This window comes from Aureobasidium melanogenum, assembly GCF_000721775.1.
Source record: "Aureobasidium melanogenum CBS 110374 unplaced genomic scaffold scaffold_13, whole genome shotgun sequence".
NCBI lineage: Eukaryota > Fungi > Ascomycota > Dothideomycetes > Dothideales > Saccotheciaceae > Aureobasidium > Aureobasidium melanogenum.
The window spans coordinates 678,301-695,751 of record NW_024470065.1 but is presented as its reverse complement, the minus strand read 5'-3'; the positions used below and the strand labels follow the sequence as shown (position 1 = coordinate 695,751).

General features: G+C 48.7%; 8 protein-coding genes across 8 annotated transcripts; 5 read left to right on the top strand and 3 right to left on the bottom strand.

Annotated features, from left to right (window-relative positions):
• Positions 1–246: 246 nt before the first annotated feature.
• Positions 247–593, top strand: M437DRAFT_85475 (uncharacterized protein; the record flags this gene model as incomplete). Its single annotated transcript, XM_041028293.1, has 2 exons — positions 247–331; positions 382–593. The coding sequence occupies 2 exons, from the start codon at positions 247–249 to the stop codon at positions 591–593; spliced, it is 297 nt and encodes a 98-aa protein (XP_040879071.1).
• A 457-nt stretch (positions 594–1,050) lies between these two features.
• M437DRAFT_66980 (uncharacterized protein) lies at positions 1,051–1,413 on the bottom strand (the record flags this gene model as incomplete). The annotated part of the gene is made up of 1 exon (XM_041024867.1): positions 1,051–1,413. One exon carries the CDS (start codon positions 1,411–1,413, stop codon positions 1,051–1,053), a length of 363 nt encoding a protein of 120 aa, XP_040879070.1.
• A 412-nt stretch (positions 1,414–1,825) lies between these two features.
• M437DRAFT_50624 (uncharacterized protein) lies at positions 1,826–2,311 on the top strand (the record flags this gene model as incomplete). Its single annotated transcript, XM_041022045.1, has 1 exon — positions 1,826–2,311. The coding sequence occupies one exon, from the start codon at positions 1,826–1,828 to the stop codon at positions 2,309–2,311; it is 486 nt and encodes a 161-aa protein (XP_040879069.1).
• Positions 2,312–2,468: 157 nt separating this feature from the next.
• On the top strand, positions 2,469–3,774 carry M437DRAFT_76180 (FAD/NAD(P)-binding domain-containing protein; the record flags this gene model as incomplete). The annotated part of the gene is made up of 3 exons (XM_041026574.1): positions 2,469–2,615; positions 2,810–3,573; positions 3,609–3,774. The coding sequence occupies 3 exons, from the start codon at positions 2,469–2,471 to the stop codon at positions 3,772–3,774; spliced, it is 1,077 nt and encodes a 358-aa protein (XP_040879068.1).
• A 164-nt stretch (positions 3,775–3,938) lies between these two features.
• Positions 3,939–6,539, bottom strand: M437DRAFT_66978 (uncharacterized protein; the record flags this gene model as incomplete). The annotated part of the gene is made up of 7 exons (XM_041024866.1): positions 3,939–4,181; positions 4,273–4,561; positions 4,646–5,400; positions 5,454–5,776; positions 5,838–6,020; positions 6,077–6,249; positions 6,388–6,539. 7 exons carry the CDS (start codon positions 6,537–6,539, stop codon positions 3,939–3,941), a joined length of 2,118 nt encoding a protein of 705 aa, XP_040879067.1.
• Positions 6,540–7,739: 1,200 nt separating this feature from the next.
• M437DRAFT_50511 (pleiotropic drug resistance protein, ABC superfamily) lies at positions 7,740–12,165 on the top strand (the record flags this gene model as incomplete). Its single annotated transcript, XM_041022018.1, has 4 exons — positions 7,740–10,250; positions 10,303–10,399; positions 10,452–10,697; positions 10,757–12,165. 4 exons carry the CDS (start codon positions 7,740–7,742, stop codon positions 12,163–12,165), a joined length of 4,263 nt encoding a protein of 1,420 aa, XP_040879066.1.
• Positions 12,166–12,645: 480 nt separating this feature from the next.
• Positions 12,646–14,380, top strand: M437DRAFT_66976 (MFS general substrate transporter; the record flags this gene model as incomplete). The annotated part of the gene is made up of 3 exons (XM_041024865.1): positions 12,646–12,687; positions 12,765–12,789; positions 12,840–14,380. The coding sequence occupies 3 exons, from the start codon at positions 12,646–12,648 to the stop codon at positions 14,378–14,380; spliced, it is 1,608 nt and encodes a 535-aa protein (XP_040879065.1).
• Positions 14,381–15,709: 1,329 nt separating this feature from the next.
• On the bottom strand, positions 15,710–17,343 carry M437DRAFT_50956 (DAO-domain-containing protein; the record flags this gene model as incomplete). The annotated part of the gene is made up of 2 exons (XM_041022103.1): positions 15,710–16,642; positions 16,726–17,343. 2 exons carry the CDS (start codon positions 17,341–17,343, stop codon positions 15,710–15,712), a joined length of 1,551 nt encoding a protein of 516 aa, XP_040879064.1.
• Positions 17,344–17,451: the final 108 nt, after the last annotated feature.

Here is a 17,451-nt window from a genome sequence, read left to right as displayed (position 1 = left end):
CCTAACCCTAACCCTAACCCTAACCCTAACCCTAACCCTAACCCTAACCCTAACCCTAACCCTAACCCTAACCCTAACCCTAACCCTAACCCTAAACCGTGCTTGCAAGGCACAAAACCTTGACAGAAACACTCTGCCCTACAAGGGTTGGTTCCAGCCATACTCTGTAAGTTTCGAAGAAGGTCCATCGATTCAGAAAAAGGCTAAGTTTCGGTATAGGCATACATCGGTGCAGTTTGGATGACCATGATCGTCTTCTGCTATGGTTATACTTCTTTCGCACCTTGGTCCGTTAGCGACTTCTTTATCTACTACACACTTTTATTACTTGGTAAGAACAATGTCGTATCACTTACAAGAACATACTAACCAAGATCCCAGCTCCCATCACCTACTTCGGCTGGAAACTCGTCAAGCGCACGCGACTCCTCAAGCCTCTTGAAGTCGACCTTGTCTGGGAACGCCCCATCATTGACAACTATGAGATGACATTTATCGATCCTCCACAAAGCTTCTGGTCCGAGATGCTTGGCCCTCTCATGTTCTGGAAGCATTCAAAGGGCAGTGACAAACAGATGAACCTCGAGGGATGATTTGGACGAGGAGGACTTGCTGTTAGGGCAGAGACACATGCATGAATTGACGTATATATAGAACTTGATGTAGATATGAAAATGAATGACTCGATTGAGCACAGTTTACAGTCACAGCACTCGATCTCATGCCGTCATTACATTGTGATTGTTCTCAGTCGGGATTGTTGGTGGTGGCTCGGTCGGAGATGGATCTCTGCATCTTATCTGATTTTGTCTGGGTCACCCTGTTTCATCGATATCTTGCTACGTCTAGCATCACCTCACCAAAGGAACTGAGGAATTAATGAAAAGTCGAGTTGCAGATAACTTTCACAATGGAATATAGCATATAACATTCCAGAAAATGTCATCGTTAAGTCTTACGAAGGCCGTGTTGTGGTACATCAACGCGAAACAATCACCGAACGATTTCCGTGTGTCCGAGATAGTGTCATGGCCGGGTTGACGAATCTTCTCACCGCACTCCCTGATCTCCCTCAAAACGGACTTCTTCATCTGGACCTGCTTCTTTAGTGTCCACATCCTCCTCGCTCATCCTGAACCTCTCAACAACCACAATCTCGACCTCGCCACCGTCGCTAGATAAACGATCCAACTGCTTATTGCGCATCCACGTCCACAACAACCTTTTGAACTCAGGCACTGCGATCATCTCGTGAATCAGGATCTTGATGCTGATGCCCGTATTGCGGAACAGATAGGAGATGCGCGAGTGCTTGGTAGCTCGCTCGGCGTAAAAGTTTGTGAGGTATTGGAGGTTGGCTGGTTGGTTTGCATTGAGGTGGGTGTAGTGTGAGTAATTAGTTGGGCTTGACATGATGAGTGTGAAGATGTTGTGGTAAGAGCGGATCTAGACTGGGGGTGAGGTGAGGTGAAGCAAGGTGAGAAATAGTAGAATGATGGTAGGGATCAGCATGTTCGGGCCGTGGGATCCCGGGCGCTAAATCTCTCTGGAATAAGCCTGCCTTGATTGATAATTCTCTTCATCACCCCTCACCGAGTGGGTCTTTGCCCGAGATAATGACCTTCTTTCGAATGACAAAAAGGTGTCAGATGGCTCCCATACGTCGTCGGCGGACAACTTTCCAAAGCGGTTTCGGTTCGGAGTGCCCCACATTTGAGTCGAAGGGTCCGAGGGTCCCGGGACCGCTCAGCGACGTGGCTTTCACACAAGTGGGCCCGGAAGAGTCGCCGACAGCCGCCACAAGGTTCCGACCTTACTTTTCAAAATGCTTCTCTCTGTTCCACTACTGACGCCGACACTTTTAATCAACATGACCACCGTCGATGCTGACCTACGTACATCCTTTGAGCTCCATCGATCTCGTGTTCTACAACTTAAACGCAATTGTATCGTCAAACTATTTAAGCGAGTTGAGGTCTCACTCGACAGCACGGATCGAGAAGAACTCGAGGATGTCTGGTACGAAGAATGGCCGGATAGTTTAGCTGGTGGTATGCCTTTGTCAGTCACCAGTGGTCAGGACTTCTACTCGTTGATCGATGACGGTACAAAGGCACCCAGGTCTGCAGAAGAACGACTGCAAGCCTTTACCCAGATCGAAGTATGGCTACAGAAACGTGCCGCGCAACATTCGGAGCCAGGACCTTTGACTCTCCCTGATGATTTCAAGCAACTCTGTGCTTTAACAGACTTGCTCGAAGGACCAGGACTTCCCTTGACACGTTCCGACATACCTCAGGCATTTGAGTAATTTGCTATGAGGACGTACTTTGTCCAACCAATGTTTGAAGTCGTTGGCTGGCGACAGTCGGAGAGAAAAGGTGGACCGGAGCACATTATGCCGTCGCCGAAAAGCCTCACCCACGGACGCGACCTAGCCAATCCAGGGCCGTCTGTCCCTCGGAGACATGACGCTTGTCATATGCCAACATGACCTCGTTCGCCGGGTCATTCGACCTGAACGCAGAGCCGTGACACAAGGTGTACCCTCATCGATCCTCGGTAGTAGAGCAAAGCTCCGGCTCCGGTCCACTTTTCATTTCTTTGTTGCAGCCGTACGTGTGTCTAGCAGCATATGAGGTAGGCGTTATCGTATATAAACACTTGCAAGCACCAGCATATGATCCAAAGATGCCCAAAAGAAGAATCTGCACCTTTTTTCTGCAATGGATAACCCTCGACATAACACACGTTTCGTCATAATCGGCGGCTCGTTTGCAGAAATCAAGACTGCACACGGCATTTCAAGTCAATACCTAAGGCTCATGTAACACTCATCACTCCTTCGAGCCATTTTTTCTACAACATCGCCTCTCCAAGGATTTTGGCCAAACCCAACGTGTTTCGACCAGAACAGTATTTGATCAATATTCCGAAGCTTTTCGCCCACCACGACTCGAATGCTTTTCACTTCGTAGAGGGACTCGCAGCGACAATCGATCAGGACAATCGAGTGGTCAGGCTCGTCGGTCGCAAGGAGATACCGTATGATTACCTCATCATTGCATCAGGAAGCACCACTCAGTCTACCGAGGGAGTGGACAGCGATATAGTACCGTGGAAAGCTCGACAAAATGGTCAAACGCTTGAATGCGTCATGGAAAGTCAGAAAAAAATTGCAACCGCCAGGGAAATAATCATCTGCGGCGCGGGACCTGTGGGAGTGGAATTCGCAGGCGAGCTTGCCGATGTACTTAGAAAGGACAAGAAGGAGCGCCGTATTACCCTCATTTCCGCAACAGACAGGGTTTTGACTCAGGTTAACGAGCGTGTCGGCTGTCATGCTATGACAGTCCTGAATCGTCTGGGCGTCGAAGTCTCCAGAGGAAGTAGGGTCATCTCCGCCAGTCATGATACTGCGTCTGCGAGATGGATCATCAAATTGGATGACGGAACGGTCATGAGCTCAGACTGCTACATCTCCACAACTGGTCCTGTACCAAACAACAAATTCGTTCCAGATCACTTTCTTGACGACCAAGGATGGGTGAAAGTTGATGCACACCTTGTGCCGTCAGTGCTGCAACTTCTCGGAAAAGTTCGGGCAGAGTGTATGCGATTGGCGATATCGTTGCACACCAACCTCGGACCGTGCGTGCCATTAGCGAGCAGCTGCCTGTACTCCTGGCCACTCTTGAAGCGGATTCCCAAGGCACATCGTCTGATCGTAGATTGAATTTGACATACTCGCCGAGTCCAAAACTTCCATCATGATACCCATCGGGGACTCTGCTGCGACAGGACTCATCTTCGGCATTGTTCCATGGGAACTCGTGATATGGTTTATCAAGGGTCGTAACTACCTCATACCATTTGTTCGATGGTTTTTGAGTTCGTGATCGCTCACAGAGCTTTCACACCTTCAGGGAATCGGCATCTCAAAAGCGGCCAGGGTTGGCGTGAGGTTCATCTAGCTCCGTGAATGGCCAAGGATAAAGTCCATCGTTGCGCAACATGAACTGATCGGAACCGGTGTAGGCATCATCTGATGGAGAGTATTGGTAGTTGAAATCCGCCATGTTGAATTCAGGAATGGCCGATAGAGTGAAATCTGGTATGTCCATATCCCAGAATTCGTTCGTAGCTTGAGGATCATTTGTATAAGTTGCGCTGTTGATGGACTGCAAATTCAAGATGTGTTAGCCCAGGTCCCCATATTCGTAATTCATGCTGCACCCGAAGTTCATTGAACGAACTCGGGGCTGAACTCACCGTTTGCTGAGTATGATCCGTCCCAACCCCTGTACCACTTGGTGATGATCTTTCAACAGCGGCATCTTGCGAGCTGACACGCTCTACACTTCTACAGATCATCCCATCCATAATTCCATAAAGATGGCCGAATGCAGACACTATATCGGGCTCGGAATTTTGTTGTGGTGAATGCAGCAAGTCAACAGTCGTCCTCATCAATGTTCGGTCTGCTTGCACTGTTTCTTGACGAGGATCTTGGATGATGTTGGCAAATAATGTGGTGATCGCATTGAATGCGAAGTACATACTTTGAGCATCGAGTGTCAGCCGGCCTTGATATTGTAGGAAAAAGGATCGAAGAGGCACATATTCGAGAGAGGTAAATGCTTACTTGGTGAAGATCCGGCCATGGCCTTCCCTACGCTGATTCAACTGCTTCATAAGACTGAGCGACCATCGGGCTGAGTTGACACAGAGATGCTGACTAGACTCGACGACCTCTCGGACTTCCGGGTCTTGTGACAAGGCGCTTTGTATTGGATTGGCTTTGGCAGTCCAGAGTGCAGAATGCAAAGGCGAACGATGGATCGCCAGAATGCAGTTGTGGTATACAAGATGCAACATGGCGATTGCAGCACGTTCGTCGGGCAAGCAAGTAAGGACATCGCCAGGACGAACATCTGGCAGCAACTTCAACCTCCAGTCCTTGATATCTTGATTCAATCTGACTATACTTTTCAACCTTTCACTTGCAGGTTGGCTTTCAGCTTTGCTGGAGTACAACTCCGAATATATCCGGCTTTCGATCTTGCTCAACATGGTAAGCTTGTAGAAGAAGTGGTGTCGGTCTGGAGTGTCAGACGCCGTCTGAGCGTTGTTGCTGGGCTGGATTGACGCTGGCAAAGGTACATCAATATCGTCATCGTTGATCATTGGCGGACGTCCCAGTCGAAGACTCAGATCCTTCTCGAGAGCATACATTATCCAGAAGACTCTGTGTCGCTGCTCAGCTTCTGCTAATAACGCTGCACTGTCAGAAGTGATGAAGGGTTGCTTGTGCAAGCCAATAGCGAATGCTATACGTATGGCTGAAGCAAGAACCATGTATGCAGACAAGGGATCGGTCGTGCTATCCAGACAAATGCTCTTTGATGGCCGTTAGCCTGATGGGGATGATCGTGTTTGGGTTAACCACGTACCAGACCTACTAATGCCTGTATTGTAAGCAGACTGTGCGACCCGAAGGCCAGCTCAATGTAGACTCTGCAAGCATTTCTCAACGCGTCCCAAAACACTTTTTCATCCGTATTAGAAGAGGAATTTCTGACGGATGACGATGCACGGTACGATTCCGTCTGTATGGGTATCTTGGCGCCTATTGCTTTGACCACGTTGATCATGGCGAACCAAGCTACCTCTTGAGGTTGTCCGTCATGATCTACAGAGCGCTGTAGATGTCGATACTCTTCGAATCTTGCCCGATCCAGGAGAGGTACAAATCGGTTGAACCCATGAAAGTATCCTTATGTTTTCATCAGCTCCTGTTACCCATAGCGATAGAGTCGACTTGCGTTCAATCAGACCATCGGGCTGGTCTCGTTGGCAAATACTCTCAGGTGTTACCTCTGACTTGCAGAGATTAACAAACTGTGGTACGTGCGCACTACTGAGAGTTCTGAGAAGTCCTTGTAGATCGTTCGAACCAGTCTTGTCATATATCCACGTCAATCCTTGTGGCGAGAACAGTGAGAAAGCGGATGAAGAGCCTGTAGCCGCAAGCATAAGCAATGGTTCTCTCAAAACGGAATTGAATCGACTGCACCCCAGTAGTGAGAATCTCCAGGATCATTCACGATCAACGTCGAAAGCTGCTTAGTCAATTGTTCATCTGCCGCTTGGTTTTGGCCATCAAAAGATGGTCTCCCGAGATTCGGGTTGGACTCGGAGAGGAGTGTTTCTAATCGCTCGATTCGCTTTACCATGTTGGAAAGACGCCTAATAGCGATCAGTTACAACAGACAGCAATGCGAGATTAGTGCCTTCGTACTTGCTTCGATGCGTTGTCCTCTTCGTGGCTTCTCCTGTACGACAAGGCAAGGACTTAGCCTGGCAATATCCACATGTCTCGCTCACAACAGTACGCTCGCATTTGATCTGTGTGTCGGGCGCTCGTCGATCAGTGTTTGCGGCGCGATGATCAGATCATACCAACCTTCAGACGTTTGCAGGAATCGCAAGATATCTTGCGTTGTACAGTATTGAAAGCTTCCATCGAGATCTTGCATTGCTATGATCCAACCTGACGTGTCGCCGCGTGTAAAAGATGTCAAAAGATCATGGAGAGCCTGGCAGAAAGACGCGCTGGATATGTTGCGACACCAAGCAAGCACAGACCCGTCGACAAGCTTTTGTCAAACGAAAACATCCAGCTGTGCCCTAAGTCTGCTTACAATAGTCTTTGGACGTGCGAACTTTTTCTCAACACGACGAAATTCTGATTGATATTCTGATCAAAAGAGTCGGCTTGGAGATTGATGGAATGCAAGCTGTTTGAAACAGGAAATCCCATGGGTGAGCGGACGTGACCCGCTATAGGAAGTGGGCTTGACATAGGGCTCGACTCTTTATGCAAAGCTGTGAGCTCGTGCCAAAATCAAGTAGGGGCCAGGGTCCATGTTATCATGATTTGGCAGCTTGATGCTCACCGGCCAACCATGTTACTGCAAACCATCCAACCAACATTTGTATTTGTATTCGTCGATCCACGACAGCCTAGAAGAAAAGGTGGACCGGAGGGAGCTGTGCCGTCGCCGAAATGTATCACCGTCGGGAGGATTCACAGTCAATCTGGGGAAAAAGTGGGCCGGAGCTCTACTTCAGTCCGCAAGCCGAAATGCGTTACAATCGGCGTCAAGCAAACAAGAGCGATTCTCAACGCAATCTGAAGCAGCGCCGCTGCTGAGTGGTCTGGTTCATGTTTTGCTGCATCCTTTTTGCTCGAGGGCTCGGATCCCAAACGCTTCACGCGCGGCAAAAAGTGGGCCGGCGGGAAGAATAAACAACAGTGCCGTTGTGAGTAATTGTACGACACAATGTCAGACAGCATGGTAAGTAAAGTCCTCTCAGGAGGACGGCATTTTTCAGTCCGAAACATTGAACTCAAAGCTGTCACCTATCTTACCTCCGTGATCTTCAATGATCTATATATACTCAGCAGCCCCTTCGATATTGCCGTGGGATTTCTTCGAGAGCCACTGATCTTTTGCATCCACGTATCTATCGCAGACATGAATCAAGCCGCCCAAGGGAGTGTTTTTGCCCCTGATATTACGAGACACCACGCAGACATACCAGAGCGTACGAACGTGCACCATATCAGCATATCAGATTCGACCAGGGCTAATGAGAGAACACATCGAACAGCTGACGCGGAGACACATCGACCGAGCAAACAGTACGAGCCAATCCAAGAGAGCGATGATGCTATGCTACGAGATTTGGCACGTACGCACTCCAAGCAAGGCCGCAAGCTTGGCTCCACCTTGACAAGCAGTCGATCTTCCGATATCAACACCATCAAAAACAACCCGGAGGACGATCCAGGGCTGGATCCTACCAGCGGCAACTTTGACCTGCACAAGTACCTCCGCAGAACACTGGCTGTACTTGAAATGGAGAGCATGATACTCAAAGAGGCAGATGTGGTCATGAAGAATGTCAACGTGTCTGGCAGCGGCAGGGCACTGAATTACCAGGACACTGTCAGCGGTATGCTGATGGCTCCCTTTCGACTCCGCGAATCTCTGAGCAACACCGAACCCAAGCATATACTACGGAATTGTAACGCCTTACTGAAACGCGGCGAACTTCTCGTGGTTCTCGGCAGACCTGGCGCTGGATGTAGCACATTCCTCAAGGCTATGACTGGCGAGACACACAATTTGAAATACGAAAAAAACTCTAGCATCCACTACTCAGGCATAGCACAAAAGACCATGACAAAAGAATTCAAGGGTGAGGTCGTCTACAACCAGGAAGTCGACAAGCACTTTCCCCATCTTACAGTGGGACAAACTCTGGAGCATGCTGCTGCATTGCGTGTGCCAAACATGCCCTTAGAGGGTCGATCAAGAAAGGAGATGATAAAACACATGGTCCAGGTCATCATGGCCGTGTACGGATTATCCCATACGTACAATACGAAGGTTGGGAACGACTTTGTTCGCGGAGTCTCTGGAGGTGAACGCAAACGTGTCAGTATAGCTGAGATGGCTCTTGCTTGTTCGCCTATTAGCGCCTGGGATAACAGCACAAGAGGCCTCGACTCTGCATCGGCTTTGCAATTTGTCAAGTCATTGAGACAAAGCAGCAATATCATGAACACCACTCATGCTGTCGCCATCTACCAAGCAAGTCAGTCCATCTACGATCTTTTCGACAGAGCGATGGTCCTGTACGAGGGTCGACAGATCTTCTATGGACCTGCATCACGCGCAAAGGCTTACTTCGAAGAGATGGGTTGGGATTGTCCCTCTCGACAAACGACCGGCGATTTCCTTACCAGCGTCACGAATCCTATTGAGAGAAGGGCGAGGGCAGGTTTCGAGTCCAAGGTGCCACGTACTCCTGACGAGTTCGAAGCTTACTGGCAGGCGAGTCCCGAGTACTTGAACCTGAGACAAGAAATCGATGATGCAGAGGAGAAGTTAGTCAATGATGGCAATTCAGGTCTTACCATGCTCCGCGCCGCCAAGAGATTCCAACAGGGAAAGTTTGCCAGGAAAAAGTCGCCGTATGTTGCCACCATCGGGACTCAAATCAAGATGAACTTAATCAGAGCTGTCAACCGGGCATGGAACGACAAAGCGTCTACACTGGCTCCGATCGCAACCAACGTCATCATGGCTCTTATCATCGGAAGTGTTTTCTACAATACTCCGGAAGCGACTGCTGGATTCGGATCCGCTGGAGCAGTTCTTTTCTTTGCAATCTTGTTGAGTGCTCTTGGAGCTATCGCAGAGATTGCTACTTTGTATGCTCAAAGACCAGTCATTGAGAAGCACAAGTCGTATGCCTTTTACCACCCTTGGACTGAAGCCATGGCCGGTTTTGTTATGGATATCCCAATCAAGTTCTGTGTTACGGTCGCGTTCGACATAGTCATTTACTTCATGGCTGGGCTTCGTCTTGGTGCTGGGAACTTTTTAATTTTCCTGCTTGTCACCTACATGGTGACGTTCACCATGGCCGCCGTCTTTCGCACCATGGCTGCTCTCACCAAGACTCTATCACAGGCCATGGCATTGGCTGGTGTTCTTGTCCTTGCTATCATCAATTGTACTGGCTATTCCCTCCCCATGCCCTATATGCACCCCTGGTTCAGCTGGATTAGATACATCAATCCTATTCAGTATGCGTTTGAGATGCTCATTGCGAATCAATTCCATGGTAGGAACTTCACTTGCTCTGCTATCATCCCGGCTTACTCACCTCCACGTGGTGATTCTTGGATCTGCAGCTCTACTGGAGCTGTTGCAGGTCAAGATTATGTCAACGGCGATGCATATATCGCTGCCGCATACGAATATACTCACGACCATATGTGGCGCAATCTTGGTATACTCTTCGCGTTCTTGGTTGCTTTTATCATCATGTATCTCTTGGCCGTGGAACTCAACTCGTCCACGACGTCCACAGCAGAATCATTGGTGTTCCGCCGAGGAAACGCGCCAAGTTACCTGCTGGCAGACCAGACCGATGTGAAGGATGAAGAATCTGGCGAGAAAACTGTCAAGGCTGCTGCCGATGGAACCACTGGAAATTTAGACCTACTACCAGCACAAAAAGACATCTTCAGCTGGCATAATGTTGTTTACGACATTGAAATTAAAGGGGAACCTCGCCGTTTGCTGGACCACGTGTCAGGGTGGGTAAAGCCTGGCACACTTACAGCGCTTATGGGCAGTTCTGGGGCTGGCAAAACCACTTTGCTAGATGTGAGTAACTCTCAAAGTCATCGACAGAATTAACACTAATGTGGACTTACAGGCACTTGCTCAACGAACCACAATGGGTATCGTCACAGGCGATATGTTCGTCAACGGTAGATCACTCGATCCTAGTTTCCAGCGCAAAACAGGTTATGGTACGTTTGAACTTTTCTCTGCACGAGAAAGCCTTTTCTGACCAGATTGCAGTCCAACAACAAGACCTCCACCTCGAAACTTCCACCGTTCGTGAATCGCTTCGCTTCTCCGCCATGCTTCGTCAGCCAAAGTCCGTCAGCAAGAAGGAGAAATACGATTACGTTGAGAGTGTCATAGAGATGCTTGGCATGCAATATTTTGCTGAAGCCATAGTTGGCGTGCCGGGACAAGGTCTCAACGTAGAACAACGCAAGCTACTGACCATAGGAGTCGAGTTAGCCGCTCGCCCGAAGCTACGTGAGTATCTAACTCTGTCTTAGTGGAGTTTCTAGTAATGCTAATGCTCAAAACCAAAGTCCTTTTCTTGGATGAACCTACCAGTGGACTGGATTCACAGAGTTCGTGGGCTATCTGTGCATTCCTCCGTAAGCTTGCAGATCATGGCCAAGCTGTGCTATGCACGATTCACCAGCCTAGTGCAATACTCTTCCAACAGTTCGATCGGTTACTATTCCTCAAAAAGGGAGGTCAAACGGTTTACTTCGGTCAAGTTGGCAAGAACTCGAGAACTCTCCTTGATTACTTCGAGAACAAGGGTGCCCGCAAGTGCAGCGACGACGAAAATCCGGCAGAATATATGCTGGAAGTGGTGACCGACCCCAATGTTGATTGGCATGAACACTGGAAGAACAGTGCTGAGTTTACTGCGGTCGAGAATGAGCTCTACAAGATCAACAACGAAGACAAGGCCAACATCGCTGAACCCACGCAAGAAGAAGAAGGCTTCCACTCAGAATTCGCCATGCCTTTCTCAAAACAATTGTACTCAGTGACTTTGCGCGTCTTCCAACAGTACTGGAGAACGCCCTCTTACATCCTGGCAAAGTTCATTCTTTGCATCGCGGCTGGTCTTTTCATCGGTTTCTCCTTTTACGATGCTAGTGTGACGCAGCAAGGCATGCAGAATGTTCTCTACAGTCTTTTCATGGTGGGCTCGCTTTTCAGTACTGTTGTTCAGCAGATCCAGCCTTACTTTGTCACTCAACGAGATCTGTACGAAGTCCGAGAGAGACCCAGCAAAGCTTACAGCTGGAAAGCCTTCATTCTTGCACAAATCATAGTCGAAGTGCCGTACCAGATCATCAGCGGTCTTCTCATGTACGCCTGCTTCTTCTATCCGGTCGTTGGCATACCTTCCTCGGAACGCCAGATTCTTGTGATGTTATTCTGCATCGCACTATTCATCTACGCATCTACATTCGCCCATATGCTTATTGCAGCCCTACCGAATGCGGAAACTGCAGCGGCTTTCGTTGTCTTGCTGTTTGCAATGAGTCTGATCTTCTGTGGTGTGATTCAATCACCTGCAGCGCTACCAGGCTTTTGGATTTTCATGTACAGGGTTTCGTTCTTTACATATTGGGTTAAAGGAATGGCGGCTGCTATGCTCTGGGGCCGGGCCGTGACCTGCGCACCAGCTGAACTCAGCATCTTCAACCCGCCGTCCGGTATGACATGTGGCGCATACCTCGAACCTTACCTGCAACTCGCCCCTGGCCATCTTCAGAACCCTTCAGCCACTAGCAATTGCAGTTACTGTGCGTTGTCAAGTGCCAATCAATATCTGGGTCCCGCTGGCATTAAATGGTCCGACCGATGGGCGAACTTTGGCTATCTCTGGATCTACATTGTGTTCAATATCGTTGTCACTATCGCACTGTACTGGTTCTTTAGAGCCAGGAAGATGTCTGGAAACAAGAAGTGATCGATAACTCTCGATTCCTGTTTCGTTTCAATCTGCAAGATTTATCTGTCTTTAGGGGTTTCTTTGTCTTTGCCCAGTCGTAATGTGTCCACTTTTTGTTTTTCTATAGATAGAGAACCTTAGAAGGCCGCTACTGCAAATCTTGATCAATAACATGTCTAGACCCCTGGTCCTGCAGCGCAAATTCTGTTCGGTACAATAGCGCGTTAACAATGTCTTGTGAGTCACTCTTGACCACAACTATCCGATTCGATCATCACTTTATGAGAATATGAGTCATGGGTAACATCGAGCTCATCATCGACCGAATCTTATCTTCGACGTCTAATAAGCTTCGTCGCAACGATAAGCAGTTTTGAGTCATACTTGTGGTGGGGATGATTGTAATATAAATCTGGTCTCAGTGTATAAATCAGGCTAAGCATCGTAGAGCCCTTCATCAATCTACGACAAGACACTAGAGGATAGAGCACACGACTAATGGCACGTACCAATCTGGTTCCTGTCCTTTCAGGCCTGTGGGTAGGTTAAGCAATCTTCGTACTGTGCTTGAATGCGAGGACCTCGTATGACGAGTTGCACGACTGACCCGACTGCAGATTGGCACTCTTTTTGTTGCCCTTGGTAAGGTAGATGAGCGTTGAACTCGAGGCAGAATGACTGAAAACACTCAGATGAGACAATGATTGCAACGATAGCAGTACCAATTACCACATCGCTTGCATCTCTCTCAAGCTTTTCATGGGTCTCGACGACTTATCTCACTGGTAGCATAGTATCACAAGCCATTAGTGGCCATCTGGTTGACCTTTTTGGACGCATTCCTGGCCTCATGGTCTGCTTTGCTCTTTTCACGACTGGCACAGTAGTATGCGGGTTGGCACCAACACTCCCCTTTTTCCTCTTGGGCAGATCGCTCCAAGGCATTGGGGGAGGAGCTATCTGCTCGATCACATCAGTCCTCGAGACAGATATCATACCAGTACAACGGCGAGCTTTTGTTGAAGGCCTCGCGAACCTTTTCTATGGTGTGATCCTCGCCCTTGGTGGGATATACGGCGCTTTTGTGACTAGGCTTCTTAGCTGGAGATGGGCTTTTCTACTCCAAGTGCCTGTCATCATCATCGATGGTATTGCGATCTTTTGGATCGCCAATGTCCCTGATAAAAGGGTGCCAGGCTTCTCGTACCATGAACTTGATCTCGTCGGAATATCTTCTCTCTTAGCAACCATTGTCCTTTCTGAATACGGTCTCAATCTCGCGAGCACAAACACGGACTGGCGATCACCATATGTCACGATTTCACTCTCCATCTCAGTCATATGCCTTGCCATCTTCATATACTGGGAAACTAGCCGAGCGAAACGTCCTGTTGTGCCGGTCAATGCTTTACTGGAGCGCAGTGTAGGAGCGATCCAGATCTCTGCATTCCTTTCGACTGGCTGTCTGGCAAGTGTTTTCTTCTACATTCCAATCTATCTGGACGTCCATGGCTTGACCGATACAGCGAAGAGTTTGCGGTTCATCCCTTTAGCGCTTCTGTTTGGTCTCGCAGGTGTTGTTATTGGTCATATAGTCCAATGCACCAATCGCTACTATTATACCAACCTGAGTCTACAGCTCACGGCGACCGTCGCTTATGCTTTACTCTGCACACTGCATCAGAATTCGCAGTCTTGGGAGCCGTTCTTCTATCTGGCAATCCTTGGGTTTGGAGTAGGGGGCTCCTACGTGACAAACCTCCTAGGGATCTTGACTTGCGTCTCTGAAGCAAATCTCACAACAGTACAAAGTGCTTCGTGGAGTGTTAGATCTGCTGGTGTTGCTTTTGGCCTTATGACCTCATCATTCATCTTTCAGAGTGTGGCCAGGGTTTCTCTCAGCATGACAGGACACCAAGCCTTGATAGGTGGCCATAGCAGCCAGGACTTTGCCGATTTGCCCGAGTTGTCAAAGGTGCCGGAAGAGTACAAAGAAGCTTATATCAAGAGCTATGACAGAGGTACACATGCAGTGTTCCTTGCTTTGCTAGCTCAAGCGGCAATTGGGACAGTCGTCTGTCTTTTCATCCAGGACAGATTGATACAGCAGAATGATTACTTAAGCCAAGATCACCAGATCCACCAGTTGAGCCTTCTGGACGATAGCTGTGACATAGAGGATTCGAGCTGCAGGTTTCAGGTTCATCATTCCCATGCACCACAATTAGATTAACGGAGTTCCTATGCTATGGAATCGCGGCACAGATACCTGCCATTCTTGTGGAATTCAATTCTCATTTCACCTATGCTGTTCCCTCTGATCTTCATTTGTTGTTATTTCTCGCCTCTGCATCGCAAAGCAACAAAAGTTTTCCTGTAAGTAGCAGCAATAGTAACAACACCGTCGAGCAAACTCAACCTTGGCTACAGGTGGTGCAACGGATCCTGGGTCCGCAGGGGATGCTTAGGACTCCACTGCTTCGCCCGAGAAGCTAGTCACCTTTCTTGGAATCACATGTTGCCCGGTCCGAGCTTCTAAACTGATGACTCGCCTATCATGTTGGTATGTCCGGGAGTCAATAGCCGAAATACACATACCTTTATCGAAAGCATTGTATCAAAGACCGTTAGGGTTCTCTGTTGCATAAACAAGTATGTCCAGTGCCTCACAGCTTTCTTACCCGTCCTACGCTTTCTTGGCACACCGAACACAGCGGATGTTTTTCGTTCCTTCTACGGTGTTTGAATCTACTAGCTGTGAGATTGGCACTGCTGATCTTCTTACACGAGCAATGAATCAGGCAATGATCCCAAGCTCCACATCCATGAGTCGGCCCTTTATAGATGAAAAAGGCAACGATTAGCTAATACCAAGACTTGACGGTAAGTACGGACCGAAAAGGATGAGAGTGCATGTAAGCCATATATGAAAAGTCTCATGCCCCTACAAGCAGTCATCAAATATACCTACTACATCACATCCCTCCAAATCACTCACTTAAACAATGGCCACCAGGCCCACAAAGAACAACAAACTTGCAACCAACATGAACCAATCCCCGCAAAACATGTTCTGGTCCAGCTGCAGCTGGATCATCAAAATCACAATGAAAATACTGCCTTGGCTTATGCTCATGCACAATCTCTTATACGTCATTTTCCCGAGCTCGAGGAACGGCAACGGCCTGGCTTGGTCCAATGTTCTCAGTATTGTCTACTTGATCGCCATGCAAGCAGCAATCGAGGCCGGCTTGATTGAAGTCTAGATGGGGTTGGGTTGGCCATGACACAGCTCCGTTGGCGATTCTATTGTCCATTGTGGAGCGATGGGATGGCCTGGCGAGGATCTTGAGGGTGTTTGGTATCCTTGAAGAAGCAGAATCGTTGACGGGGTCCACTTGTCGGATGAGCACGTCTTGAGGAATCTACGACAGATTCACGTCTGGTTTCTCTACGCTTTGATGATTCGTCTTTTCTTTTCCGGTATGTGATTCCATTCCCAGACATTGCTAGTAATGCATACCCTAGACTGACGTCGTGAAGATACTAGAGATCCAACGACCTACAGTTGATCAGCAAGATCAAGAACGTCAAGACGATCAAATCGTTTGTTGTCGAGAAGCAACTCCTTAGGGAACCACTCATCCAATTTCCCACCAGGGAAGCCGGGCGATGCGGGGATATCATCTTGTTCCGAGCCCATGATCATGATACCAAGGGCGGTCCCGCATAGCCAGGCAAAGACCATGCCTTCACCATTGTAGCCTGCAGCAATCCATTCTGATGAATTTTCTGAGCCTTTACCGGAACCTCTTGCACTGATGCGCGGGTCCAGCTTGCCCACGAACGGGAGCGAATCTCCTGTCAGTGATATGATGCCAGACCAGTGTTGCTGTAGATATCTGGGCTGGTTATCTGTTTGTCGATCTTGCTTCTCTTGAGAAAACACAATAGGTAAGATACCAGCTAGATGTGCAGATGTGATTGCATCAGTGCAACTGTCATCCCAGATACCAATCTGGTCAATGCCGTTATCCTTTGAGCGGAAGACTCCTCCACCAAGCATGATGTCGCCAGAGCCATCAGAAGACGGTCGTTGAGTCATGTAATCAAAGTCATCAGGACCATAGATCAACCCCCAAGAGCGATCTCCGTGACATCCTTGGTAGCTGTTTTGACCAGGGTTTTGCGCAGACATGTGCGCTCTAACGCCTGTTGCCTTCTTGTTGAGTTTTGGCAGTAAGTGACCCATCCAAGCATTGGTGGCATGAACAAGGTGCTCGCAACTTATGATGCCTCTATCTGTGTGGACGTTATAAGCGTCTTGATCGCCACTTTCGTCGACCCAGAGCACAGTCGTATGAGTTTCGATAGTGATTTGGTCAGGATACTCATCCAAGAGCTCACTCCAGACTGAAGTAACGAGCCTATACGGCCACAAAGCTCCTGCCTGGTACGAATATGCACCAACGACTTGGTCGCTGACTGCAAATTTCTGTCTCGTGTTAGCTTCATGACAGCGAGAGATAGTGAATGGAAGCAAGGTATTACTTTTTGAGCCTCGACTGACTGATAGACTCTGCCCTGGTGTTCAGGGAGAAGTGTTTTCAGCTTGCTCGCAGTATGGCAGACGTCGTCAAAGGTCTTTTGGTCGAAGAAGAGATCAACAGTCTCGACCTTACGACACTCTGCTTGTGTGAACTCTTCGCTCTGGCAAAGGTTTGTCAAGCATTCAAGATGGTCTAGTTGGAACCTGGTGAGTGCGACAGCTCGTTCCACTCCGTACTTTGCCTCTAGTTTCGCAAAAGTCTCATGAGGTGAGGCTTTGATATGACCGCCGTTGCGTCCAGTGGCACCGCTGCATATGTCTCTGGCTTCAAGGACAGTGATTGTAAGGTCTTGGTCCTTGCGCTTGCTTTCTCGGAGCAAGCTACGGGCTACAGCAGCGCCAGTGATGCCGCTACCGATAATGACTACATCTGCTTTATTGGGAAGACTTTTTGAGCGGATGTCTACAAGTTCAGGGAACGGCGGGTCTTCCAGCCAGTATGAACGGGTAGGATTACGATGCGGCAAAGATGCGCCTTGCTTAATCCGTGCGACAAGAGCTTCGTACTTGTGATTGAGGTCGAGTAGCGTTTTGATGGCGGTACGCAACGTCTTCCAAGACTTTTTAATCGAGTCAAAGAACCCCATTATTGCTGAGTGGCATAGTAGTGAGGCGTTTCAAAAGTGACGAGGAGGTGGGATAAATGGTGCAGTGTCAGGAGTGGGCTCCGGCTTGGGGCGGAGAACAGTAAAGCT